This window comes from Eulemur rufifrons, chromosome 8 (assembly GCF_041146395.1).
Source record: "Eulemur rufifrons isolate Redbay chromosome 8, OSU_ERuf_1, whole genome shotgun sequence".
NCBI classification, from domain to species: domain Eukaryota; kingdom Metazoa; phylum Chordata; class Mammalia; order Primates; family Lemuridae; genus Eulemur; species Eulemur rufifrons.
This window is the reverse complement of record NC_090990.1, coordinates 10,797,299-10,824,747: the sequence shown is the minus strand read 5'-3', so window position 1 is coordinate 10,824,747 and position 27,449 is coordinate 10,797,299. Positions and strand designations below refer to the sequence as shown.

The 27,449-nt window shown below is 57.4% G+C and overlaps 1 protein-coding gene across 5 annotated transcripts in view; it reads right to left on the bottom strand.

Annotated features, from left to right (window-relative positions):
* Positions 1-23,135: 23,135 nt before the first annotated feature.
* ARHGEF10L (Rho guanine nucleotide exchange factor 10 like) overlaps positions 23,136-27,449 on the bottom strand; it is a 105,323-nt gene continuing 101,009 nt past the window's right edge. For all 5 annotated transcript variants that reach the window (XM_069479410.1, XM_069479412.1, XM_069479411.1 and 2 more), the window contains 2 exons: positions 25,167-25,289; positions 23,136-23,997 (listed from right to left, as the gene is read on the bottom strand). In XM_069479410.1, coding sequence (XP_069335511.1) covers positions 23,459-23,997; positions 25,167-25,289 — 662 coding nt within the window. In that variant the 3' untranslated portion in view covers positions 23,136-23,458. The remainder of the gene's footprint in view (positions 23,998-25,166; positions 25,290-27,449) is intronic.

Genomic DNA, 27,449 nt, shown 5'->3' with positions numbered 1-27,449 from the left:
AAGGGTTCCTGGAGCTGCGGGTGTGGATTGTCCCTCAAAGGAAGGCGACACAGTGAGAGCAGAGAAACCCAACCGGGAAGGGGCTTCCCAAGGAGCTGCAGCTGGAGGAAAAGCCAACGTCCCAAGGTGGCCGGGGCTTCTGACTGCGTGCCTGGATGATGGAGACCCACAAAGAAAGGAGAAACAGAGAGAACAACAGCAGAGAGAAAGAGTGAAAACAGGAGACAGAGGAATAAAAAGAGAGAGACTCAGCCAACGAAGGAACCGGCCGGGCAGAGACCTAGACAGACGGGCTCCCAGACCCACCAGAGGGGACAGGCTCAGGGTGGATAGGGGGTGACTGCTGTCATCTTTGTTGGAGGCAGAGGGTTGGACTGGGTGACCCTGAGGTGCCTGTCACCTAAGAGCTGACCAAGGTCTGCCAAGAGGAAACAGTCTGACTCCCATCTTGGAGAACATGCCCAGAGTGAGGACTGGGAGCCTGCCCGCTGCCCCCTGCCCAGCCCCGACCCCAGCACCTGCCCCAATACCTAGGTTCCATCACTTGACAGTCGGGAGTAGGAACAGAGCGGCCCTCAGTTGCCAGGGCCCCTCTGGACCACACGCTGCTGTGCTGGTGCCGAGAACGTCACGAAGGCCGGCAGCTCCGTCTGCTTCGTTCGCCGCTGTGGCTAGACACCCCCGCGCACGTGTCTGCAGACTCCCGGTGGTGCTGAACGAACAGACCCCCTAGCAGTGCCAGACGCCAGCTACTTTGGTAGCTCCAAGGGGCAGCTCCCGGCCTGCCCGGCCCTGAGTCTGGGGGTGGCTCTTGCTGGGAGCTGAGCCCCAAGGGGGTGTCTTTGCCTCCCCCCATCTCAGCACCTCTAGCAGGATACAGCAGCTCACTTACCCTGCCCCATGCGTGGCTGGTTCCCAGCTCTTAACCACACACTAGAATCACCTGGAGAACCCTTTAAACTACCTGCCCAGCCCAGGCCAATTAAGTCAATCTCTGGGAGTGAGGCCCTGGGCCCAGCAGAGTTTTCAAGATGATTCTCAGGTGCAGCCAGGGCTGAGAATTCATCATCTAAATTCACGGGACTCTGGGAGGGTCAATTTCCTGAGCTGCAGTCTCAGTACGTCCAAAATAACAGTACTCTTGGGCAACTAACACTCCTACAATCACAATTTCCAGAGCTTGGGGTCCCAGTAGCCCTTAAATATCAGTATTCCTGGGGCCTTCGCCTTCTAGGGTATCAATAATCCCATAGCAACGCCAGGGGACCGGCAGGGTGGAGCACTAATCTCCCGAGATGGGATCCAAACCCCTTTGGTATCAGGGCGGGCGTCACTTATTTCTGGAAAGTTTCTCCCCAATTCCTATGGGATCCCTGCCCGTCGTCCTCACCCACTGCCAAACGGGGCCAGTTTCCACAGCTTTTTCCTAAAGCTCCTGAGACTTGGAGGAGAGGTCAACAGGGGTCCTGCAGGCCCCAAAGGTGCTTCCTCCTTTGCCCCCCAAGATAAGACAGCTCCTATTGCTACCAAAAGCTTGGCACTTGTCACAAGGCTGAGTCAGAAAAAACGAGAACAAGTGGTTTGAGGGGAAGGAAAGACTTTATTACTTTGCCGGCCAAGGCAGGACAATGGTAGACCTTCTGGTTACTATTCTAATGTCCCATTTCTGCCAAAGACAAAGCCTGTGATCTCCGCCCACCTGGGCCCACCTAGGGGGCTGGCGCTGGCCTGGGATGGCTGAGCTATCTCCTGGAACACAAAGAACAAAAAAATTACCCTGCCCCTCCCAACCACTGGCCTGAGGCTGGCGTGCAGGTTTTCTCAAAAAGAAGTGGAGGATGTTTTAAGGAGACAGAAAATATTTTTGCCATTTTTTCCAGGCGATTCCCTCGGTTACACATTCCGCACTCTCAGTTTCAGGCTTCCACGTGAAAGGAGGAGGAGCGGGCGATTACCCGGTGACATCGCTAATCAGTCCACCATTTGAAGGATGATCCGCTCAGAACATCAGCTTCTCCAAACTGTGTGCACCCCAGCCCTGGGTGGGGACGGGAGGTGGACGCCCGGACACTGACCCCCAGCCCCTGACAGAAGGGCACGGTTTCCCACTGGCCAGACGCACCAGAAGAGGCTGAGACGGAGCCTGCATCCAGATGTGGTGACACCCCGGGGGGAGGATGCAGAGGCTGCTGGGCAGGAGGGACGGCCACCAGAGGCCACCTCCTGGGCCCCAGCCCTGGGTGCCCGAAACTTCTGGTCCTGGCTCCATCCCAAATGCTGTGTCATTCTGGAAATTCCTCTCCTCTAGGCTTCAGTGACCATGTCATAAAAGGACAGAGTGAGCCTGGCTGGTTTCTGAGGCCCCTTCCGGGCGATTCCACTCCATCTAATCGAGCCCTCTGCCATCATTCAGCGAAGAGGATATGACCGTCTCAAAGATGGAGCCACTGAGGCCTAAACAGGCAAAATGACTTGCCCAAGGTCACACGATGAATCAGGGCAGGGGTGGGGGGGTTGGAGCCCTGGCCGCTGCCTTCTGAAGACAGTCAGATAGTCCCTTCCGGGGCAGCAGGACTTAGGGATTTAGATCCCAGCTCCACCTGTGTAGCCGTGTGGCCCTGGACAAGTTCCTTTCCCTCGCTAATCCTCAGTTTCCTGGGGACCTCTCAGAGGGCTCTCACATAAAGATCAAAAAAAGCATCGACCACAAACATTTACCCAAGCTTGACTCTGTGCCCGGCCCGGTTCTGGGCACTCACACAGATCGACTCATTTAGTTTCTCAAAATCGCCTCTCGAGGTCCTTGTGAAGCTGCTGCCAGTATCCCCAGCTCACAGAGGAGGAAACTGAGGCTCAGAGACATCCAATCCCTCATCCAAAGACACCGGCTTTCATGTGGCAGAGCCAGGACTCCACGAGCTCTGAGTGTCCACACTGTGCGTGCCGCGTCGAGCCACCCCGATGGTGAGCATTTGGGACTTGGCAACCCCCCGTCGCGGGGGGTTAACTGTGTATGTCCCTCTTCATCGTGGCCAAGTCTGGTTCCCTTCACAAGGACGATGGCCTCCTAGCATGACAAGTGATCCAGCCCAAGTCAGCGAAGGAGGCAGGGACTTTCTATCCAGCAACATGAGTGTCACTTCTTTACAACCTGAGACAGGAGCCCGCAGGGTCCCCTTGGCGAAAGGGACCCTCCCTCCCCACCCCGGTTCAGAGGAAAATGAACCTAAGAAGATGCAGGGCGGTCTGTTCTTTCCCCTCTTACTGTGTTCTGAGACCTGCTCTGTGCCAGGCCAATGCCACAATGCCAGTCCCCGTCCTTGCAGGTGGGAGCTCACAGTCCGGTAGTGGCCCTTGCCAGGACACACCCCCACCCGAAGCTGGACAGAGTGCCACCACTTCCCGGGAACGTGGTCACTCCCTGCGCGGTGACAGAGGCGTGCACCAATGCACTGCATGAGCCAGCCCAGCCCCGAGATTGCAGACGAGGAACTTGGGGTGCACTCTGGAGAGAAGCCCGGGCAGTAAGGGATTTCCAGGCACTTGCAGCAGCGGCTGCAGCTGGGGGTGGGGACGGGAAGCAGCCAACAGGCGAGATAATTGTTTCGTGTGTCTAAGAGGGAACATCCAGGGCTGCCTGCGGCCTGATAAACAAGCCCTCCCCACCCTGGGCCAGAGGTGTGCAGGGCCCCAGATTTGGCTGGGGCGAGATAAGGTTATTAATTCCCCAGTCGCGCCCTAGTCAATGGTTCTCATCCTTAATTGCCATCAAGTGGGCAGGAGGCCGAGGGAGGGCAGGGAAGGGAGGGTCCCACTCCCAGGACCCGGCCTGGGGCTGAGGCGGCTCCATCGCAGCAGGCAGCAGGGTACCGAGGGCTTCAGGGACACCCCGGACCTTAGTGGGGGGCAGGGGCTGCCGGGTGGGGTTTCACCCAAAATGCGTTGGGTCCCCACTATGCATTCGGGTCCCAGCTCTGCCCCTCAGGGGCTGTGCGGCCTCGGGCCAGTTGCCATACCAGCCTGAGCCTGGATGTCTTCACCTGCAAGGGGGGGCGGTCCTACTAACCCCACCTGAAATGGCCACTGAGAGACCCAGCTACATAACCCATACCCCGAGCACCCAGCACAGCGCCTGCCCCCCATGGCCGGTGCATGAGAACTCCCGGGGCTTCCGAGTCAAGAACAGAACAAAAAGTGGTGGTTTATAAAAATAACTTCCTCTGCAAAATGCCCATTGATAGCTCTGGAGGGAGGCCTGCGCCTTTAAGATAGAATCGATCCAGCCTTCGGTCAGGCCAAGGAAGAATATCAATCCTTGGGCACATTAGGAGCAGGGATTGATCGGGAGCTCGGGAGGTGATGAACGGACGCCTGGGGACCAGGCCCTGACCCCTGCAGTGGGGCTCGGGGGAGCCTGGGGACCTGCGGGACCCTCGGGGGTAAGAAGGCCACCCCAACCGTTACTCCTGGGCCTTTTCCTGAAGGAGCAGCCGGCATCTGAGGTCCCTCCCCAGACACACACACACACGCACACACACACACACAACTGCAGGACAGCTGTTTACAGAACACCTACTATGTGCCAGGCCCTGGAGTACTGATGGGAATGGGAGACAGGCCTGCCCTCAAGGGGCCCACAGTCCCACCTGGGAAATAGTCTTAGAGCAGGACCTACTGCTCAGGTGATGGGTTCTCCAGAGAAGCAGGCCCAGGAGCTGCAGGAGCCCAGAGGAGGGCACAGCCCAGGCTAACAGGCAAGGAGGGCTTCCTGGAAGAGGCAACCACCGCGCTGCGCCAGGGGAGAGAGAGCTTTGTTAGGCAGGGGAGGGAGAGGAAAGGTGTTAGAGCCGGAACGGCATGAGAACGAGCCAGGGTGTGTGTACAGGGCTCACAGTCATCCTGCAGGGGGACAGGGCAGAGGGGAGGGGTCCTGGTGTGACCCTGTGGGCTTTAACACTCAGTTCTAGGCCAGCTCCCTGCAGTGGCTCCTGGCTGGGAGAGTAGATGTGGTGGAAGAGAAGAGCGTCACTGGGGTTCCAGAGGGGCACCGAGCAACCCCAGATTGTTGAGGGAGCCTGGCCTGACCCACAGAGCTGCCCCCATAGCTGCCCCCTGGGCCATGGGCCTTGCGTTCAGAGTAGAAGGGCACCATGGGTAGGGAAGGGAGACCCCGCCACCACCCGATGCCAGCTGCGTGACCCAGGCCATGCACTGCCTGGCTGGGTTTTCAGTTCTCTTCACCTGGGGCTGGAGGGAGGGAGAGAGAGAGGGAAGGAAACGGACTTAAACCTACTAAGTGCAGCAAGGGCCGGGGGAGGCTTTGTACCCCGATCTACTTCCTGGGGAGCAGCTGACCCGCCTCAAGCCCAGACCGGCTCTGGCCAGGGACCCCGCTCAGCAAAGCACGGCGGCAAGGAAGTGCACACGGCTCGGGCTATTTGTTCAGGCATTCCGTTTGGAATGAATCTCCTTTTATCCCTGCGAGTGAAGTCGCCCGCGCTGGGCCACTTGCGTCCAAAGTGAGTGTCTACAGCGGCACGGGCCCCCATTTATCACGAGGCGTTTGATGGAATATTCCTCCTCGAGGAATTGTGCTCCCAGACACTCTTCATGCTCAGCAAGGGTCTTTGAAACTTAACAGTGGGTTCTTTAAAGGGACGGGAGAGGCGTGCTGCATTCCAATATGAGGCTTTGAACGCGCCAACATTAATAGAGGTCACCATTCCAGGGGACGCGGGGCCCTTCCCAGAAATAAATCAACAGCGGATGCCGCAGGCCGGCCGGTTCCTTTAGAGTTTCCATCGGCTGCTGGTGCCGGGGCGGTTAGAGGGTGGGGGCGGCAGACATATCTGCTCACGCGTTCCTGGGCCTTGGGGTGGGGGAAGAATCCTGTCTGAAAGGGGCCTAGAGAGGTCATTTGTCATCCTGTCCCTTCCACTACTGCCACGTGGGCTCACAGTGACTCAGTGCGGGACGCCAGTGAGCACTGTGGAGGGTGTACGGGGTGCCAGGCACCTGGCTAAGGGGGCGTTATGCGTCCTCTCATTTCACCCTTACAGCTGTCTGGGAAGACGGAGGCCCAGAGAGGTTAGGGTCCTTGCCCAAAGTCACACAGTCACTTAGGTGAGGCTCAAACTTCCATTGTCTCCTAATCCAAAGTCTGACTTTAGCAACACAATAGGCTGCCTGTCAGAAGGGCTTTGGGATCCAGGATGCACCGGAAATGGGAATTCCCGACCTGTAGGAAACCGCTGAGCTGAGCGCCAACTGTCTGCCCTGCAGCTTTATGAAGACCAGAGGCTGTGTGGCCGGAAAAATGCACCGGGGATTTGCAACCCGACAGGCCTGGTTCGAATCCCAGCTCTGCCAGGCCCTCGCTCGCTGGCTAGCTTGGGCAAGTGACTTGAGCTCTCTGAGCCTCCGTGTGTAAGCAGTCTTCGCTCTTACTGTGAAGACACGGGGCCCCTGCACTGCAGGGTCTGCGTGACAGTCTCCCCCAGGGTCCCGGGCCCGTCTGGCTCTTTCCCCAACCCTCACTCTGCAATGATGCCCTGCCGCGGTCCTGCCACATTTAAAACTCTTAACGAGGACTCAGATGCACAATGCTTTACGCTTCTTTCGTTTCTCAGTTACTGATCATTTTATCAATACTGAGGCTTATGTGAGTCCCATGATTTATCTGGCTCTGCCCCGCCTCCCTGTGTGGCCCTGGGTGAGTCGTTCATCCTCCCATCACAGAGTACGGGAGCCGGGAGGGAGGGCCCCAGAGATCATCCATCCGGGCCTTTCATGACACTGATTCTAAGCACAGTAACAGCCCACACTGCCCACGGGCCTATGGCAGACAGCACAGCGGTGGCCCCCAGGGACCCGTGCCCTCATGGAGTCACCGCCCACACTGACTCTGGGTTAGGCCATGCCACCTGTTTCGGCCAAGCAGAATCAAGAGGAAGCTCTACAGGTGCTCACTCCTTGGGGCTTTCCCTCTCATAACACGCCCTCCTGGAATGCGGCCTGGAGCGCCCCGTGCTGTGAGGAAGTCCAAGCCCTGGAGGAAAACCTGGAAGTCCTGGCAGAGACCCCTCGCTGAGCTCGCAGTCCCCCAACTCGCCAGCACCAACTGCCAACCACGTGAGCAAATCTATCCTGGACATCCCAGCCCAGCAGCCCACAGCAACTGCAGCTGCTCGAGTGACCCAGACAGCAATGGGGTGACCGACACATCTTGCTTTGCCTGGGACTCTCCCAGTTTGAGCAGGGAAACGTCTCCGTTCCCAGGAACACCACCGCCCACCCGCCCCCCATCACCCCACTGAACACACAAGGAGCAGGAAAATCAATCCATTAACCCATAGAATTAAGAAAAATAATACACAGTTGTTTCAAACCTCTAAGTTTTGGGGTGTTTTGTGATGCAGCAATAGATAACTGAAACAAGCTCCTAATATGTGCCAAGCCCTGGACTCAGTCCTTGATGTAGAATTTCTAATCCGCACGGCAGTCCTGGGAGATGGTTGGATTGTCCAACAAGGGAAGGAAATGAGGCTCAGACAGGTCAAGTGACATGGCAAGTTTGGGCATGAAGAAAGAGGTGGCACTGAGGTTCTAACCCCAGTCTAACTCCAGCATCTAAGCGTGGTTCCCTCCCACAATTGTCACCACAAAAGCCCGGGGTGTGATTACTGACGTTGAGCAGATAGGATTCCACAGTTCAGAAAGAAGTGACTTCCCCAAGGTCACGCAGCAAGTTGGTACCCAGGGCTCCCCCTGTCCCTGTAAGTTTAATCATACAAACATCTGAAGCAGTTATCTAGAGCCCTAGTAAGGTTGTGTAACAAAGCACCCTACAGTCAGTGGCTTAAAGCAACACGCATTTAGTTAGCTCACGAGGCTGTGGGTCTTGGTGGCTGTGGTTTGGCCTGGGCTCCTGTGCCTAGCGGGTGTTGGCGGGGGGCTGCTCTGGGCTGGCTGCAGTTAGGGGTCTGTGCAACTCGGGTCTCCATTCATCTTCCCCCCTCCTGCAGGCCAGCCCGGCACGTTCTCAGGACAACGCAGAAGTGCAGGAGCAAACTAGTGGAAACACACAAGGCCTAGACTCGGAGGAACTGGAGTATCATGGCTTCTATCACATTCTACTGGCCAAAGCAACAAAGGATGGGGAAATAGCCTCTGCCTATCGAGTGAGAGCAACCGCCAGGTCCCGTTGCAGAGGATGCAGGTGCAGGAAAGACTGGAAACTTGGGGTGTTGATGCAATCAGTTTATCACAGTAAAATGGTCCCACGCGCCGGGGCGGTGTGCAGGTTATGTTATGCTTGTTATCATAGATTTCTTGACTCCTTCTGGTAATTTAATTACTACTGTTATTAGTCTCCAGATCCCAGTTAGGGAAACTGAGTCGTATGAAGGTTAAGCAAATAGCCCGAGGTCACACAGCAAGTAAGTGACAAAGCCAAAATTCAAGGCTGGGCTGCTTTACTCTGAAGTCCGTGCCCTTAACCCCTGCGCCAGCCCAGTTCCTGCGCCCGGCGCCAGCCCTGACATTCCAGAGGACGCCAGGCTGGGCTCTCCGAAGGCGCCTCCGGAGTCAGGAGCCTGTTTCTTCCCCAACCAGAAGTTTCTGCTGATGCGGCGGGAAGTCCCGCTCACAGAGATGAAAGCCTCTTTGTCAGGCGAGGCAGCTCTGCTGACAAAGGACAGGCTTCCTTTGGAGTCACTCCTCTGGGAAGGGAGCAGGTGGGAGCCACGAGCGTGGAGGGCGGGTGGAGGTGGGGGCCTTCCATGGATAAGTAAAAAATTTATGTCATTTTTGAATATGAGTTCTATCATGGAACCAATGCAGCGCAGACAGCTCCAAATATCAGCGAAGTGTTTGGAAAGGGTGTGGCTAACGAACACATAGTACGTCGATGGTTTGAGAAGTTCCATTCTGGTGATTTTCATCTTGACAACGGGCCATGTGGGCGACCTAAGATCAAGGTGGATAATGATGAGCTGAAAGCTGTGGTGGAAGCGAATCCATCTCAACCTACGCGGGAATTAGCTGCAAGGTTTGACATTACTACTCCAACAATATTGGACCATTTGAAACAAACGTGCAAGGTAAAGAAGCTGGATGGGTGGGTTCGGCATGAATTAAACAAGCGTCAGAAGAGATGTCGTCTCCAAGCCTGCCTTTTCTTTGCTGTCGCAACATAAAGGTGAACCATTTCTATAAGGTATTGTTACATATGATGAAATATGGATTCTTTTTGACAATCACAATTTTTGGGCACAATGGTTGGATAATGATAAAGTGTCAAAACACAGTCCAAAACTGAATATTCATCAAAAAAAGCTAATGGCGTCTGTTTTGTGGTCCAGGGCCGGTATGATCCACTACAGCTTCATGAAACCTGGTCAGTCGATTACAGCGGATGTCTGCTGCAACCAGTTAATTGGGTGAAATGATGAAGATGCTTGTGATGCCAGCCGAGATTGGTCAACAGAGACAGGTCAATCCTCTTGCAAGACAGCGCTTGACCACATGTCGCACAAACAGCGCTGCTCAAACTGCAGAGGCTGGACTTGCAAACTCTCTGTCATCCACTATATTCATCAGACCTTGCACCAACTGACCACCACTTCTCCCAGGCTTTCGACCACTTCTTGCAAGGAAAAATATTCAGTTCTCAACAAGCTGTGGAAAACACATTTCATAATTTCATCGCCAGTCACTCCCCAGGCTTCTTTGCTGCTGGCATAAACAAGCTGCCTTTAAGGTGGCAAAACTATGTCGATAGTTTAGGTGTAGACTTTGATTAATTGTACTGCTTCTTGTTTGAGATATAATAAACTACACTTTTGATTTGAAACTGAACATTTCATATTTAATGACCTAATATTTAAGCCCATTGAAATAGATTTTCTGTCACTTGCAACCCAAATTGTAGTATGGGGGTGGGTGTTAACACAGGCACAGTGCCGGGGCTGGCACAGAAAGGGCACTCGGAAGACCACAGCCTTGTGCACAGAGGGGCAGAGCAGACAAATTAAGAGTGTGGGCATCCATACAAGACAGATCTGGGTTCAAACCTCAGTTGCATCTCCTCCATGCTCTGCTGTGTGACCCTGGGCTAGTGACTTTACCTCTCTGAGCCTCAGTTTGCTCATCTGTAACTTGAGGATGATAATATCTGCCTTCTCGGGGTTTATGAGAATTAAAATAAAATCCATAAAAAGCTCTCCAACTTCCTACCCTATAATAAACACTTAACAGATTATTCTTATTATTTATTAATCGTATATTGCTACGGTAATTTTTATTATTACCTTTCTCTCATGTTTGGCAGTGAGCATCTTGGGGGAAGGGTGGAGTTTGAGTCGCCTTGTGTTTCTATTGCAGGGACCTGAGTTATCACCTCATTGTCGATTGTGTGCTGTGTTTTGCCTCCATGGACGCAGCAGTGACAAGCTCCCTGAGGGCAGGGGCTGGGACCCGTGTCAGAGCTCTGCAGAGGATAGAGCAGCCACGCGTCCCAAATCCCTCCTTGAGGCATCAGTGGATCACAAGGCCTGCTGTGCCTGAGAAGCACAACACCTCGCGGAGGCCATCACCTCTCTCCAGCTGCGACAGATGCGGAAACTGAGGCTCGGAGGGGAGCAGGAGGCAGCGTAGAGGTTAGATTCCAGGTCTGTCCCCACCTCCTCGTCTTCCCTGGGCAGCTCTGACCTTCCACTGCAAAGCCGGGGGCTGGCGGCACCTCCTAGCCGGGCCTGAGTGTCTGACAAGAAGGGGAGGACCCGGGGCTTCCGCAGGGAGTGATTCCCTCAGGGCGCAGAAACACCAGAGGCCAGACACCTCCTCCTTGTCCAGGGCTGACGGAGGCGGAGGCGGCAATTTACGAGCACCCTGGGACGGGGGACTATCTCTGCAGACACCCAGCACCTCTGAAAGCATTAACTCCGCTTCCCTTCCGTCCTCAGCCTTCCTCTCTGGCCCGCAGCTATCGATCCTCCGTGTTCGCTGCTCCTCCCGGCACCACCCGCAGTAGCTGGCCACACCACCAACCAGCCACACCACCAACCAGCCACGCCACCCGGCTGCAACTTCACCTCTGCAACCTGGTCCCCTCGCCTGGAACTGCAGATGATGACAGCAATGCCCACAGGACTGTCTGCAGGGTGGCCCCTGCACTCATAGGCCTTGATAATGTTGGTTTCTTTCCTGAGAAGTGGCCACAGGCTCAGGCCTGCAGCTCCCCAGGCCACGCGTCCCTCCCTGCCCTCCCAGAGTTGAGAACGTCTGTTTCCTCAGGAGCCGTTTCCCCAAGGTTTGTCTCCGGTTGTCCAGCCAGAGCTGAGGGAAGGGCCCAGGTGTTCTGAGAGCTCAGTGAATAATTGCGAGTGACTGACCAACCAACAGGAGAAGCCAGACCCAGCAGGATGCTTCCAGGAACCCCCTCCTCCAGGAAGCCTTCCCTGATCCTCCATCTGGGCCAGGTGAGAGGCTCCTCATACGAGATCCGCTATTACCCAGAACTGCAAAATAGTTATAAAGTGCAGGTTCTGGGGTCCAAATCTCAGCTCTGCACTGATATGGCTGTGTGTCTTTGGGCAAGTGGCATAACCTCTCTGTGCCTCCATGTCCTCACCTGTAAAATGAGGATAACAATAACAATGCCTGCTAGATCTCATCGTCGTGAGGTGTCAGGACACACGTACAGCCACTGTGTGGGGCCAGATGCATCCAAAGAGAAGCATCTCCAGAGAGCACAGATTGCACCCAGATCCTCACCTCCCAACCAGCCGCCTAGGACAGTAAGTGGCAAAGTCTGTCCACCTCTGTCCCGTGCCTAGCAGTGCCCAGACGTGGGAGAGCTTGGTCAAGGTGAACCGAGTGATGTCATCGGGAGAAAGACGGGGGCAGTCAGCCTTGGGAAGAGTTCTAAGAGGGGGCGGCCATGGCTGAGAGCCGGGGGTCTCCCGGCCGCTCCCACCTGCCCCATCCACACACGGCCCCTCCCTGTCCACACCGCAGAGCCATTTGCAACCATAACTGTTCCATGGAGCGTGTGGGCTTTAGTGCTTGGTCCTTGAGCTGCATAAACCAGGTTGTAAAATTTAAAGCCAAACGGGGCTGGGATCCCAGAGGCAGCCGCTGACATCACAGACGGAGGCGGGGGCTGTACGGGTGGGGGCAGGAGCAAGGGGCAATCTGGCCCCGCCTGATGGCTGCTCACGGTGACTTGCTTTGCAATCCTGTGACCTGAGATGTCGCGTGGAAGCAGGGCGGCATCCAGACATACCGCTGTTCAAGGGGGTCAGGTATCTTGTCTCTTCCACAGAGAACCGATGCTCCTCCCTGCTGACGAACAAGGACCCACACAGGGATGCACACGTCGGGGCTTCAGCCTCAGGTGAACAGGACGAAGTCCTCGCCCTCCGGGAGCTTCCATTCTAGAGGGAGAACCAAGCAAGCAAACGAGTAAGTTGCGCCAATTTTGATACCGATCAGTGCTAGAAAAATGAGATTGGGAGGGAAGCCTCCTTCCGATGGGGGGGGGTCACAGTGGGAAGACACCCCAGTAACCTGGCGGGAGCCCCAGCCCTCGGGAGGGAGGTGCTGGCCCCAGAGCTCTGCCGCGAGCACAGGCGGGTGGCTCCAGCCTTCCTCCCCACCTCCCTCCACTGCAAACCGGGCAGCCGTTTGCAGATCAGACCCACCCCGCGCAGCCCACCCAGTGGGGAGTCCTCGCCAGCCCAGCCTCCCGACTCCGGGCACCGCTGATGCAGCCTGGCACCCCGGAGCCACCGTCCTGGGTTCAGGTCCCACCTCTGCTGTTCACCGGCTGTACGCCCCTGGGCAAGACATGTGCCTCATTCCCTGCGCTGTCGCCTGGAAATAGTGGCGGTCCCTACCTGGCAGAGTCTCTGGGAGGACGAGGTGAGGCAGGGCACGGCGCACACTACGCCTGTCGTGAGGGCTGGTGATGGTGGCTGTGTTTAGCACTGTCGTTCACTGCTTGCTGTGACCGGGCACAGCTCTGCAGCCCGCTTGAGCCGATCAGCAGGTCTGGAGCAGGGGCAGGCAAAGGGTAGGGCCCAGGGACGCCAGACTCTGGCTGCGCTGGGAAGAGAAGCGGCCAGTCAGGTGGAGACAGAAGCAGCTTCTGGCGCAGAAGGGGCTTGGGCAGGGGGGCGGGGTGGGGGGGCCTTGAGGCCTCCAGGCTCTGGACAAGAATGAACGTGGGGCCGGGCGGGGACTGCATGACCCCATGTAAGAGACGCCACGGCAGACTCTGGGGCAGGGAGGGTGGCCCCTTCCGACCCTGGGACGCTCGGCAGTTAGCCTGGTTTGTGCGATGAGGGAGGCGGCAAAGGAAGGGCCAGGTATCTGAGGCGCCTGGGCCTCGTCCTGGCTTCGGGGCCATGTGGACTTGACCAAAGAGCTTACTCTGCCTGAGCCCCGACGGCCTCATCTGCAAATGGGGAGAAGCCTGGAGCCCACCGCGCTGGGTCCCTGCCAGGGCAGACCAAGATGCTGCGGGAGGTTGGCTCTCACACACGCAAGTTGGTAACGTTATATGAAGAGTCTCTGATTTAAACATTGAGTGAACCCAAAACTCAGATTTCAAGATGCTAAATGATGAGATTAACCCGAAATTCTTACAGGAATGTTGGCTCTGTGAGGACAGGGATTCCGTCTGTTTGTTCATGGTGCTAATCCCGTGGCACACAGAAGGCGGGCAGCGTGCGTGTGTGTGTGTGTGTATGTGTGTGCACGTGTGTGTTTGATGAACGACTGAATGATGCGTGAATGATGGAGCTGGCAAGGCCGACCACTCTCGGTCCAGCAGCTCCCACCCACCCTTGAGCCCGCACCACCACAGCCCCCGCGGGCCTCCCACCCCCCAGTCTCACCTGCCTTCCCCTCCCATCTTAAAAATCTCATTTACAGAAAGAAAAGAAGTTCATTAACCAAATTGGGGGCACCCTGCTACAGGGCTGAGCCATCAGCAGACACAAGAGAAAGTCAAATCTCTGTCACTTACGAAATTAACGAGGAGGAGCTAGGGGCGAGGGATCTGCGGTGCTGGACTGCGGCTGGGCCTTCCAGGGAGCGCGGGCCCCAGCACACCTGCCTTCCCGAGGGTCCCGGAGAGCTGAGGACCTCGGCAGTGGGACGGACACAACGACCAGGGGTGGACACTCTGGACACTCGCAGCCCCGGACCACGGCACGGCAGCAGCCCCGTGGCCATCACGGCCTCACTCCGACACCCCCACTCCCCTCCTCACCCCAGGACACGCGAACCTGCGTCCAGCTACTCCTGCCTCATTAAGCAGCCAGCACAGGCCCTGGGAAATGTCTTAATTAGGTGGCCACACTGGCTCACATAAATTAATTTGATAAAGATAATGAAGTTCATCAGAGCAGAGCTGACGACGTTTCCGAGAGTAGCTGCCTTGAGATCCGAGCTTGAGGATCAGGATGGGGGGTGCGGGGGGGATGTCTCCGGGACACACTGTCCCCCCTGCCCAGGGGCATTTTTCCTCTGCAGGCTGAAGAGCCTGGGGAATCCGTCTTGTCCTAAAGGTGGTCTTCAATCCCGGCCTTGCCACGTGCCATGGAAATCAAGTCACCTGATTTCTAAGAGCCTCTGTTTTCTCAGCTGTCAAATGGGCCCAGCAGTCCTGCCTCCTTGCACTGATGAAGTGAGATAACGCGCACGAAGCATTTGACACGTGCCTGGACTGTACGCTGGACCCGCGTACACGGCAGCAGTTATTTTTATTACTGAAATAAAATAATGGAAAACAATTTTTTAAATAAATAAAATAAAATAAAGGAAGCCCCTCTTCCAGAACCTCGGGTGTCCATTTGGAAAGTGACTCTTTTGGCTGGACGCTTACCTCCTGGACCTCCGTGAGCTCTGCCTCACGCTGGGCCTCCTGCTCCCTTTGGGTTCAAAGGGTTGAAGAATTTGGTCAAAGTCACAGCTGGTAAGTAGTCGATAGAGGATTTGAACCCAGGTCCTCTGACCCCAAAGCAAAGCCCGTCCATGTGCTAAGAAGGGCGCAGACGTGTGGGCCTGCAGCCCGGGGGTGGTGCCGGCACCTGCACACGTTGGACGATTGTTTCCCCTCTGATCCCGACTGACTCACAGACACAGTCGGTCGCAGGGGAGGTTTAAACAACCGTGACATCACAGTGGCGGCAGACAGCGGCTAGAAAGACTGTTGGATCGGAGGTCAGGGGACCCAGCGTTCAGTCACAGCTCGGCCACAACTGTCTGCAGCACCTTGGCCACGTCACACGCCTCTCTGAGCCTCAGTTTCCCCATCTGCAAAAGGGAAGTAAGGTTTCTGACTCTGAACGCTTTTCAGCCTGATTTGTCCCTCTGATCCTCCTCGGAGCCACCTGGTCTTTGCCCTTTGGCACCTGAAGTTTCTCACCATGTGTCCTGCGTCCTGGCACGATGTCATCCCTCGGGGGCTGAGCACACTGGCACCACCTGCATTCCGTCTCCTCAGAGAGCAGCAGGAAGGACTAAGGGTAGGTGTCAGGGGTCCTCTGATCCTGCCCAGGGCAGTGTCGTGGGATGAAGGATCCTCAAAACTGAAGTTCTCTCCTTGGGATATGAAATCCCAGCGCCGGGGCGCGTTACAACTGCCGCTCGGCAAAGAATAACAACAATGACGGTGCTAAGTGTTTCTCCTCCCCGTGCTAGAAACAAGAGAGATGCATCGGGTGTCTAATTAGCAAAATATTAGATAATTGGTGTAATCTGGTTCTATTCCCTTTTTGACAGCCCCTGCCGTGTTGTCCCGTTTCAAGCTTGAGCTGCTGGTGATATTGGGCCCGTAATTGTAATACGGAAAATGAAAAATCAAATCAGAGTCATCGGAGACTCCCATTAAACTGATTTAGGACTGCAAAAATTAATGGGATTCCCCGGCCTCCCCTCTCTCCCCCACCCCGTCTCTGCCTCGCTCTGCCCCAGAGCAGAACGGCCACACGTTGAGAGGGAGTCGGCGGTTTTCTGAGCCACGGGTGCCACCTCACCGGGGCTCTGCCTCTCGGCCGCTGACCTGCTCCCACCCTGGAAAGCGGTCGGGAGGCGTCTCCCCGGAAGGCAGTGGGGAGAGTTCAGCAAGAGAAAAGAGTACAGCGCCCCGCACAGGGGCCTGGTACACAGCACACGTGTATTTTCTCTCCTTTCCCGTGAGAACCGAGCCTCTGAGACCGAGAACAGCACGGCCCGTGCTATTTCTAAGTCACATAAGGCACAGACATGGCACCGGCATAAAGTGTATCCCATCTGTTCAAGGGACAGTAATCAACTCCAGCTAATTTTAGGAGGAAAGGAACATTTATTGGCTCACGAAACTGGGAAGTCTAGAGGGAGAGCTGGCCCAGAGACACCAAGAACCCAAAGGCGTCACCACCACCTCTTCTGTCCCCGTCTTTGCCTCCTTCCCTCCCCGGTGGCAGGGACTGTTCCGTACTGAGCCGGGGTAATGACGGAGGAGGGGAACATGACCACACAGACTCAACGTTCACATCCTCCCGGTTTAGCAATATCAGAGGGAACAGAGAGTGTCTCTCACCCAGCGTCAATATGCACAAGGGGAGGGGCCTTGATTTGGCTCCTCTTGGGCCACGTCCCCGTCTCCCTATTGCCAGGGTGAGTCATTCTACTGGGCAGGCCTGGGGCCCACACCCACTCCTGTGGCGGAAGGCATAATGTATGTTTATGACTGGCAACCCCACCGAGTGAGGGAGGCTGCCAAAACAATGCTTTTGCTACCAAAAGGGGGGAGACGTGGTTACATGAAACAATCCACCCCAAAATGTAGCATCTTAAAACAACAGCCTTTGTTGTGCTCTCTCATGACTCTGCGGGTTGGCTGGGCTCAGTTAGGTGGTTCTTCTGCTCGACATGATGTATTCTGGATTTATAGTCATCTGGGCACCCGACCAGGCAGCGACGTCCGAGGTGGCTCAGCCGCATGTGCGGTGCCTCAGCAGGGCCAGCTGGGATGGTTGGGACTCTCAGGTCCTCTGCCCACATGGTTTCTCCATCAGGGCACCTGAACTTCTCACATGGCAACTCAGGGCTCCCAAAAGCATGAAAGCAGAAGCTGCCAGGCCCAGAACAGGCACAACATGACTTCCATCATATTCCGTAGTTAAAGTAGTCAAAGACCAACTCAGATTTTAGGGGAAGGAAAATAAACTCCAATTCTCAATGAGGGGAAGTATCAAAGAATCTTTGACCATTTTTAACTCACCCTGGGAGGGTTGGGCAAACAAGGGTAGCAGGTGTGCACCTCACACCCATTTATCTGTGAATGAACTCAAGATGCGCCCACGGAGGTCCCGCTCTGGGCCAGGCTGTGTACAGGGAGCTTCCCTCGATGGACACACGACGTTTGCCCTCACAGGCAGCTGCCCGCCGCCCCGCCACATTGCCAGGGAGGCCTGCAGGCATGCTGGAGGCACAAGTGTTCCTACCGTTCCTTCCTGGCTGGTACCTGAGGCAATGCGGTGAAACACGGGAAAGCCAGAGAAGTTCTCTCCCCGGGAGAAGGGAGGGTCAGGAGGCTTTGAGGAGGGCATGGAGGCCGCAGCTCCCAGGGCTCCTGGGGCAGCCACAGGTTGGATTTTTCACTCTCCTTGATCAGGGTGGAAAGTTCTCGAACCAAATTGACCTATGTTTGAATCCATGGCCTCCAAAGACCACTCATGAGGCCTTAGATGGGTCACTTTAGCTCTCAGAACCTCAATTTGCTCGTCTCTAAAATGGAGTTGATAATAACCCACTCATAAGGCTCTGAGAGGCAATGAACTAACACACCTGAAGAGTCTGGCACACAGTAGGCACTGAACCAGCAGGGCCTGGTAGAACAGTTGCCACCACAGCCCTGTCTACCCCTGTGCCGAGGTCTGTGCTGGGCAACCGAAGACGGCCTACAGTGAGGTTCCATCTCAGCTTCTTTAGCTGATTTGCACCCAGGTGCCCAGAGCGCCCCTTCCCCACCCCCGGGCCTGGGCTGAACGGGGAACAGCCGGCCCCAGGGTCCTAACCCGTGGGTGCTGCCCACCCCTCTGAGCACCTTTATCCCTGCCTCTGGGCGTCAGGCCGGCTCGGGATAGACTCACACTCTATTTCATTTTACGTACATTGAGTTTGGGCCTCTCGAACCTCACTTCCAGAGAAACATGCAAATGGATGCAAATGAGGCCCTGGTTTATGCAAAACAGCATATAAATGCACGGCCCTGGATTTGCCAAAGAAAAAAACCTGGTCACCTAATTTAGCAGAAATAACAGGGGAAGAATATCGTGTCTCTCCACCTGAGTTAGGTTCAGGCCAGAAGGAGCTCACAACACCTTCTGGGATAGAGTTGGGGGACCCCTGGCCCCCCTTGGCCATAGCCCCACAGCCCTGGATCTGAGAACAGAGTCTTGCCTCACAATGGTGCCCCCCTCCCCCACAGCCCAGCACCTGACCTCCCTGCCCTCCAGGTGGGGTTCTCAAAGAGGGTGCCCCGGCCCCAGGCTCGGCCCCACCGTGCTCACAGCAGGGCGGGCCCATTATATGTCACCTTACAGTCAACACTGCTTGAGCACCTCCCCTGTGCCAGGCCCCACGCTGAGCAATTTACGCACATTGTCCCCTTTAATCCTGGGAGCAGCCAGGTAAGTTCTGTCCCTTGCAGAGGGAGAAACTGAGGCCAGTGAGGGCAAAGCACCAGGAGTGGAGCTGAGTGGGAGACCCCACATCTGTGAGTCCCGAACCAGCATCCTCTTCCCTATGCCCCGGGCATTGAACAAGCTTCTCTTTCAAACCTGTGTCGCCCAGGAGGCTGGAGGCTCAGCTCCAGGAGGGCAGGACCCTGTCTGTTCCCTCACGGCCCCGGCCAGGGCCCAGCCCAGAGCCTGGCACGCAGCGGCCAGGGCAGACACTGCTGAGTGAGTGAGGCCTGTGCTCCTGGACGGTGCCTGCCCAAACACGACCCCCTCTTCTGCAGTTTGGACCACCTGCTCTCTGAACCCAGCGACGGCCCGCGGTGGGATGTCTACCGACAGCGCAGCGTTCCTGGGCTTTGCCCTCATATTCCACGAATGCTTGGCACCGCGGTGTGTGAGCCCTCAGCCAGCAGGATGGATAGAAGTTTCTGCACAGACGGCCGGGCTCTCCGGCTAGCTTAAAGGGAGCTGTTCCACTCTAAAGAAGGGGCTAAGAGCGCAGCATCTTGCCCGAGTGTGGAACACTCTGGGGGGCATCTCAGAATAGACGGACACCTGGTGGGCTCCTGCATGAGCCAATAATAATTCAGTTAACCAGGGCTCACCACGGGCCAGGAACTGAGCATCACGTGAACTAGCTCACGTCACCCTTGAAGCAGCCCCTGCAGTCAGTGCTGTGACACCCCATGTTCTGGAAGAGGAAACTGAGGCTGAGGATTTGCGAGCATTCTGCAGCTTGCATTGGCAGGTGGGCACCTGTTCTCAGGGGTCCTCAGGCAGCACAGCAGGGTGGGGGGAGCTGGGAAATGGGCTTCATTTTGTAGCTGAGGCTGGGGCAGCAGGCAGTGCAGGGTTAAGGGTATGGGCATTGGGCAGGTGCGGTGGCTCACTTTAGGAGGCCAAGGCAGGAGGATCGCTTGAGCCCAGGAGTTGGAGGCTGCAGTGAGCTATGATTGTGCCACTGCATCCCAGCCTGGGTGACAGAGCGGGAGCCTCTCTCTAAAAGGAAAAAAAAAAAAGGAGAATATGGCATTGAGTCTGCAGCCCTAGAGTCCTCTTCTGTGCCTTGAGACCACGGGCAAGTGACCTCACCTCCCTGACTTGGTTTCCTCCATAAAGTGGCAATAACAGGACCTCCCTCTGGGGGTGGCTGTGATGACTCATGTCATCGAGGGTAGAGAGTCCAGCACACTTGGACATCTACTGGACGGGACTTGGGCTCACACAGGATCACACGGCAAACCGTGACAGAGCCAGGTCTCAACCAGGTCTCCCAGATTGAGGCCCAGCCCATGCCATCAGGGGTGGGCCCCCGTAAGGACCCGCCCCGCCCCTGCAGGGGACGAGCCAGCTGTCTGTCTGGAGGGGAGAGCCCAGAATGACCGCCTGCTCACCGGGAAAGGCTGCGTGGTTTCTATGGATATGAAGAGGTGACAAGAAATAGCTCAGGTAATTACATTAATTTTCCTCAATTTACACGTTCCTGCTATTTGCCGTTTCCCGGGAAAGTGTAAACGAGGAGTGTAGAGTGGTTTGGCAGTTGCTGTAATTAGGTCTAAAAAGTTTCTGTCGCATGTCTCGTCATGAGGTCTCTTTCCCGGCTGAGGGTCCTGTCTCCCCACTCAGACCGGGATCTCACCAGGGAGGGGGGATTCCTCTCCCGCTTCGGCCTGAGGGCCCTCCCCCATCAGACCAGGGGCTCCTCTGAGGACGGGGGACGTCTCCGCCATCGGACTAGAGTCTCCTCCTGGGCAGAAACTCTGTCCTGCCCCGTGGGACAGCAGAGCCTGTCTCCCTGCCAGACGACTGGCTTCCCCGTCAGACTGGGTGACGGGGCTGTGTCCTCCATCAGTCTGGGAGCTCCCTAGGACAAGGACATCTTCCCCATCGCACTGGGAGCTTCCCAGCTCAGTGGCTCAGTCTCACCCATCAGACCGACTAAAGCTCAGACCCCATTCTTGTGTGACCACCCACGTCCCCGTAGCTGCCTGTGTGAACACACGCTTTGCAGTCTAAAGAAAGCAGAAAGCAAAAGGCAGGCTTCGAGGCCCCTTTTCCCCCACGGGACAACGGGGCACTTGCTGGGCTTGTATGTGTGAATACTGGGCTTTCACAGGGCTGAGGGCCAGCTGGGGGTCACACAGAACATGTCGGTGGCAGGAGGTCCAGTTCCTCTCTGAGAGGGCAAGAGACCTGTGCCCAGGGGCCTGACATGGCTCTGGCCCCAGGGAGGGACAGCTGGGGTCTCCTCCTGAGGAGGAGGAGGCCAGGCCCCCTGCCCCAGCCCTCCCAGGACCAAAGCTCCCAGGCTGGCAGGCCCCCCTAGGCCGGGGTCCCCCACCCCCAGGCTGTGAGCACACCAGCAAGTAACTGCGACCCCAAGGCCCTGCCTCATCTGCTCCCTTCCTGGCTAATTTGGGGACTCACGGACATGACGCCTATAAAAGCAGTGGCAGGACCCGTGCTAGGAATAGCCCACACCTAAGGCCTCCAGAGTGCCCCCGGCCACCCTGCGAGGAAGGCCTTGTCAGCCCATTTGTTCAGCCGAGGACAACGGAGCTCAGAGGGCAGTCACTAGTCTCAGGCCACACAGTGAAGGGATGACAGAGCGCCTGCTATGCCACAGCTCCCCGCCTCCAGGCAGCCTTCCCGGGTTGACTCTCCTTGGCGTCAGTGTCCTGCTCACTAGACTAGTTCCGTGAGGACAGGGACAATCTCATAACCCCAGTGACTATAGCCTCGTGTCGGGCACAGGAAAAGGGTGTACTCGTGCACTGAGGACTGTTTGAGATCTAAAGCTGAGGTTTATTTTCATCCCCTATAAATCTTGATAAGCTGGCGTTTCCCCATCCCCCACCTCACTGAGCCAACGCCACTTAGTGCTGTTATGGGGGTGCAGCAGGGAGAGTATTATGGGCTTAATGTTTGTGTCCCCCAAAGTCCATGTGCTGGCTGGCCCCCCCATGTGGCAATATGTGGAGGTGGGGCCTTTGGGGGTGACTGGGTCACGAGGGTGGAGCCCCCACGATGGGATCAGTGCCCTTGGAAGAAGAGAACGAGAGACCAGAGCTCGCTCTGCCTGTGAGGACTCGGGGAGAAAGTGGACGTCCACCCTGTACCCTCCACCCTGTGCCCTCCACCCTGTACCCTCCACCCTGCACAGACTGCTCCTCCTCCCCTTCCTCTGCAGCGCCCTCCGCCTCCCCGAGCCCTCACTCGCGGACCACGCACTCCCCGTGGGCATGGAGGCTGCCGTCTCATCCACGGCCCCAGCAAGTAGCACAGTGCCTGGCACATACCAGGAACTCGTGGGGTTTGCAAAATGAGTGAGTGAATGGCTTTTCCAGTGGGTGAGATCCTGCCATGTGGTTAGAACCTGGCTGCAATGCCCACTCCTTGGTGGCTTCTCCACTGGGTCCCCAGAGCTTCAGACTTGCACACGGGTGGCTGGGTAGACAGACACACGGACGATGGTAGAGACGTAGAGAGGTGGGAAAGTGGAGGAAACACTACCTTTTTGGGTGAGAGCTTTTGGGTTTGGTTTTCTCCCTGCAGGCAGCTCTAGAAATCTAAGGATGGACTAAGCCAGAAGACAGATGCCGGGGCCACAGGCAGCCCCCCATCAATCCCACCTGCAGCTGGGCTCTGCTCCTGCTGCTGACAGACCCCCAGTCCCGAGCCCCCCACCCCCCAGGGCAGCCAGCCTGCTGAGACCCCCTTCGCCTTCCCCTCCCTCTGGCGTGTGCCGTTAGACGCCAAGGCCTCCTGCCTCCGTGCCGTTCGGGAACTGGGGTGACCCCATCTTTTTGTCAAAAGATATTCAGAAAAGGAGCCTCAAAGCCCCTTCTCGAGCAGCGGAGAACTTCCTGCGGGGATGGAAACGGCCATACCTGGGCTGTCTAATCCGTCCCCACTTACCCCGTGGGGCTCCTCCAGCCACACCTGAAATGCGGCTACGGCGACTGAAGGACTGAATGTTGGATTGAATTTTAATTAATCTGGAAGTTAACGAGCCACCTGTGGCCAGTGACAACCGTGCTGGACAGTGCGGGGCTAGCAGCTCTGCCCTGCGGAGCCCGGATCCCGCTGGCGGCAGCGTGGCTCCCGGGCCGTGACAGCCCCTGCCGCCAGCAGCTGCTCCCTCTGCCTCTTCCCCACCGCGTGTCAGAAAAACCAGGCCTCGATCCAAGTGCCGATGTGACTCTCGCCATTTATTCCAGCATCTCCCAGAGCTCCAATATGTACAGACTTTATTTATACACATAGAATGTACACCATATATATGTATTTATATATATTCACACGCAGCCCACACGCTCGCACACGCACGCGCACACACCCGCACACACACACCTGCGGGAGGGGCGCGCCGCTGCCTGGGAGCCCCGAGCGGGCCCGCACAGGTGGTGCTGGGCTTGCCAGGCAGTTGTGAGGTTTTGTGTTTTTTGCTTTTAAAAAGAAGGCCATTTCCTCCGGATGTGTCCTCCCTCTCCCCTAGCTCTAAAACCCCTCCCCAAAACACTCTGAAAAAAAAAAAAATATCTTCAAAAAGAAGAGGTTTTTCCTTCACCCTGCCAAAGTCGTTCCTGGAGAACCCAGGCCTGTCCGCGCGCCCCGGGCAGGGCCCTGGAGCAAAAGTCTTCCCGGCACCGCCTGGGGACGGAGCAGAGCCCGCCCGGCCATGCCAGGCCTGCAGCTGCGCCCTGGGGGCTGGGCGGGGGCTATAGCATCAAGGGCACCTGCCAGATGAGGAGGGTGCTGTCCGTCTCCCCACACGGGGCCGGCCTCCCGCTGCTGCTGCCCGCGGCGCCGCCGAAGTTGCGGTAGCCTTGCCCGCCGGAGATGATGGCTACGGAGCAGATCTCCTTGCGGTGGGCGTCGCGGGCGCAGGGCCGGCTGCGCACCCAGACGTCGGGGTCGTCGGCCATCTCGTAGATGGAGCCGTCCTCCTCGCTGTGCTCCAGCGCCGAGCCATCGGCGGGCGGCTCCCGCATGGAGAGCAGCGGGCCCGGCAAGTGGGCCGTGGAGCGCAGGCGGTACTGCAGGAGGATGCCCTTCTTCCGGGTCAGCTCTCGGCCCACGTGGCTGTCTGGCGCGGGCACTGGCTCGTGAGTCTGCCCGTCTGGCTTGTCCTCCTCTGCCCGCGGCCCTTCAGCCTCCTCCTGGTCGCTCCGCAGGATGTCGGGGGCCAAGATGCTGGTCGCCACCGCCAGGAAGGCCACAGGCCCACAGTGACCATTGAGTGAGACCATGCCCTTCCCTACAGGGGAAGCATCAAGGGAGCATTAAGGGAGGCGCCCACACATCTCTCCTGAGAACTTCCTGGGTGGGTTTTTTTTTTTTTGGTGGCTGCAATCTTCGGGCACCTCCCGGAAGGCCATGGGGCTGGCTCTGCCAGGCTCCAGGGCTACCCTCTTCGGCGGGGGTAGAACAGGAGCGACCTTACACACCACTTGGGGGAAGCCTGGTCTGAAATCCCCTGAGAATTTCCTGTCTCCGAACCTTCGCCCACGCCGTTGCCTCTGCCTGGAAAGTCTTTCGCGTCTACCTGAATCTGCAGCTCAAGCTCCTCCCAGCAAATCCCTCCTGAATCTGCCCGTCTCTGTGCCCCCCGGCCCTGGAGCACCTCGGCCACAGCACCTGTCACCTGGACTACAACTGCCCCCAGGAGACTGCGGCTCTTTGCGGGCAGGGTCTCCGCTCGTTCAGCCTCGCGGCCCAGGACCCGGCCTGGAGATGGGCCCGTCATGAACAGCCCTGGGGTGAACGCGATGCTGGGGTGCTGAACCACGACAATGGGGATGTGGGGGTTTAGAAGCGACTGGTCCTTAGCAGAGGGGCTCAAGGTCTGGGCAGGGCCGGCCCACCCCCAGGGCTGCACATTCCTCTCGCCCCACTCTCTGCTGGAAACGACCACTGTGCCATCATCTCAGGACAGACAGAGCGGGGCCCAGGGCTCCAGGCCCTCCCTGGTCCTGCCCTTGCTCTCCTGGCCCTAGTGGCGCAGGTCAGAGCAGACATTCCTCTGATCTACGCACACACATTTGCATGTGGACCCCATGAGGGCGCCAGGCCCAGCCCTCAATTCCTCCTCTGGAGCCTGGACATTTTGAAACTGCGGTGGGAGGAAGCAGAAGGGGCCCAGCAGAGCCTTTGCCGTTAGTCAGGTGTCTCAGCCAATCCTTAAGTCATGACTGTGCCCATTTGCCAGATTAGGAAACTGAGACTCAGAAAGAAGGCAGGAGACAGTGGGACTAACATGACTTAGTTCCACTGCGCCACCAGAGATGACAGGAAGCTGAAGACTGGACCCCCCCAAGTCAGAAGACAGGGTCAATACCTGGGGACAATTCACCCTCCCCACCAAGCCCTGCTGGCCGTCTGCAGCTGAGCCCGGGGCCCTGCCAAGACCCGCTCCCAGAAGCCCACCTGTGATCTTGGGGATGCCCTCCAGCCGGGGCACAGGCAGCAGGACGATGACACCCTGGTCAGTGCCCACCCAGAGCAGACCCTGGCAGATCAGGAGGCTGGTGACACACAAGTGCTTCTGGCCTGCAGAGAGAGAGAGGCAGGGTGAGTAGCTCCCTCCCTGGGGGATGGCAGGGCTCTGGGTGCCACCACGAGGTGAGGGCATGGCACAGTCTGGGCCCAAGAAGCTGGGGGGTGTTGTGGTTAAGACCCGGGGCTTGGGGGGCTGACCTGGCGGGAGTCTGGCCCCTGGAGCCCCCAGCTCGGAGCTCCCCTCCCAGCTTCAGTCTCCCCCTGTGCAAAGTGGGGCTGCCGTGAGGACACAGTGGGGTCGCACCCGGGCCCCGGGCCTGGCCCGTGCGCTCAGCACAGTGGCCGGCTGCTCTGGCACAACGCGTCGGCCACAGGCGGCCCATGCCAGGGACACAGCAGCCAGCTGGGCAGTGGGGCCGGGGTGGGGGGACTCGGAAGGTGCAAGTTTCCAATCGGCGTGGGCGGAGCAGATGCCGGTGCAGACGGGCCGGGGGCCGGGGTGAGGCCCGAGGAGGGGTGTGCCTTGGGGGTCTGCTGCAGCCCCTCTGTGCAGCGCTGCTTCCAGCGCGGGCTTGCCCACGTGGGCCTGTCTCTGGGCGAGGGCTCGGCACGCCCTGCAGGCCCCGGGCCCGAGAGGGAAGCGGACGACCCACTGGCGGAATCAGCATGTTTTTGGCATCAGTCCAGACAAGCTCTTCCCAGGCCTCCCCTCGGTGCTGTCACTTCATTTTAGCAAGAATGGCAGCGTCAGGGATGGCGGTGGGTCCCCCTGCTCCTCACAGGGACACACAGTGTGGGCTGCCCAGCACAGTGGCCAAGAAACGGCTCCAGAGTCGGGCGCTGGGTTCAAACCCCGGCTCTGCCACTCTCTAGCTACGCGACCTGGGGCCAGTCCTAACCTCTGTGCCGCTGTCACCTCACTTACAAGAGGGGATGATGACAACAGTCATGTGCCACATAACGTGTGGGTCAACAATGAACTACACATACAACGTTGGTCCTGTAAGATTATAATGCTGTATTTTTCATGTATATTTTCTGTGTTTAATTTGTTCAGATGCACAAATACTTACTGTTATGTTCCAGCTGTATTCAGTACAGCGACACGTTGGACAGGCTTGTAGTCTAGGGACAAGGGGCTGTACCACCTAGGTTTGCGTGAGTACACGCCATGACGTTTGCATGACGACAATGCGTTCCTCAGAACGTGTTCCTGCCATTAAGCGACACATGACTGAATTTCGTAGCATTGTCCTGAGAGTTAAGTCGATGAATGCAAATGAACCCAGTGCCTGGCACGTGCACGCACAGAGACGTGCTGCCTGCTGTATACACGTCTGCCGTGCCGTTAACGATTCTGACCCGCGGGAACAGGGGCGAGGGAGAGGTTGGGGGCCAGGATGGGAGGACTGTCTCAGAGGGCCGAGAGGCACAGCGTGCAGGCCGCCGGCTCAGGGACAGACCCCCTCCCTCGTCACACGCAGGGTGGACAGCCCTGCCAAGCTCCCACGGGCTCCACCTGGCTCCGGCCTTTCCAAAGGGCTGTCTCCTCCCTGCCCAAATCCTCTGCCCCCTGAGAGGGGTTTATTCTTCCCTCATAGGAAATTCATATTTATGCCATAGATCATGGCAACAGCAATGCCAAGATATATCTGGAATGACGTGTGCGTCGGCGTCACGAGGAGACTGAGGGGCCCGACCTCCAAGAAGAGGCTGCAGGTGACACCAATGCTACTGGCCCACTGACTGCACTGCAAGAAATACTGCGTTGGCGTTTGCAGGGCACTGGGGCAGCTGCTCTGCTCTGACACAAGCCCTGCCGCAGCCGAGACGTGTGCAAGGCATGGACGCTCTCCCGTCTTCCAGACGAGGATTTTAAGGCTCAAGGAGGCCCCCAGCTGGGGCGGGCAGGGCAGGAGGCGAGCTGAGGTCCGCTGCCTCCTACAGCCTGGTGCATCTGTTGCCTCTGCTTTTGAGCAAAGACTTCAATCCCATACTCACTGGTGCACGTGCTTCCTCTGCGGAGCAGCCTCCCTCGCCCTGAAGGGAAGGTTGCCACCTTGGGGTCCACACAGCACCATCTAGCACAGGGTGCCGTCCCATCACAAATCCATTTCCATCCCAGACGCCTACTGTGTGCCAGACTCCACGCTGGGTGCTGGAGGTGTAGCTAGAACCACGCACACAACGTCCCTGCCCTGAGGAGCAGGC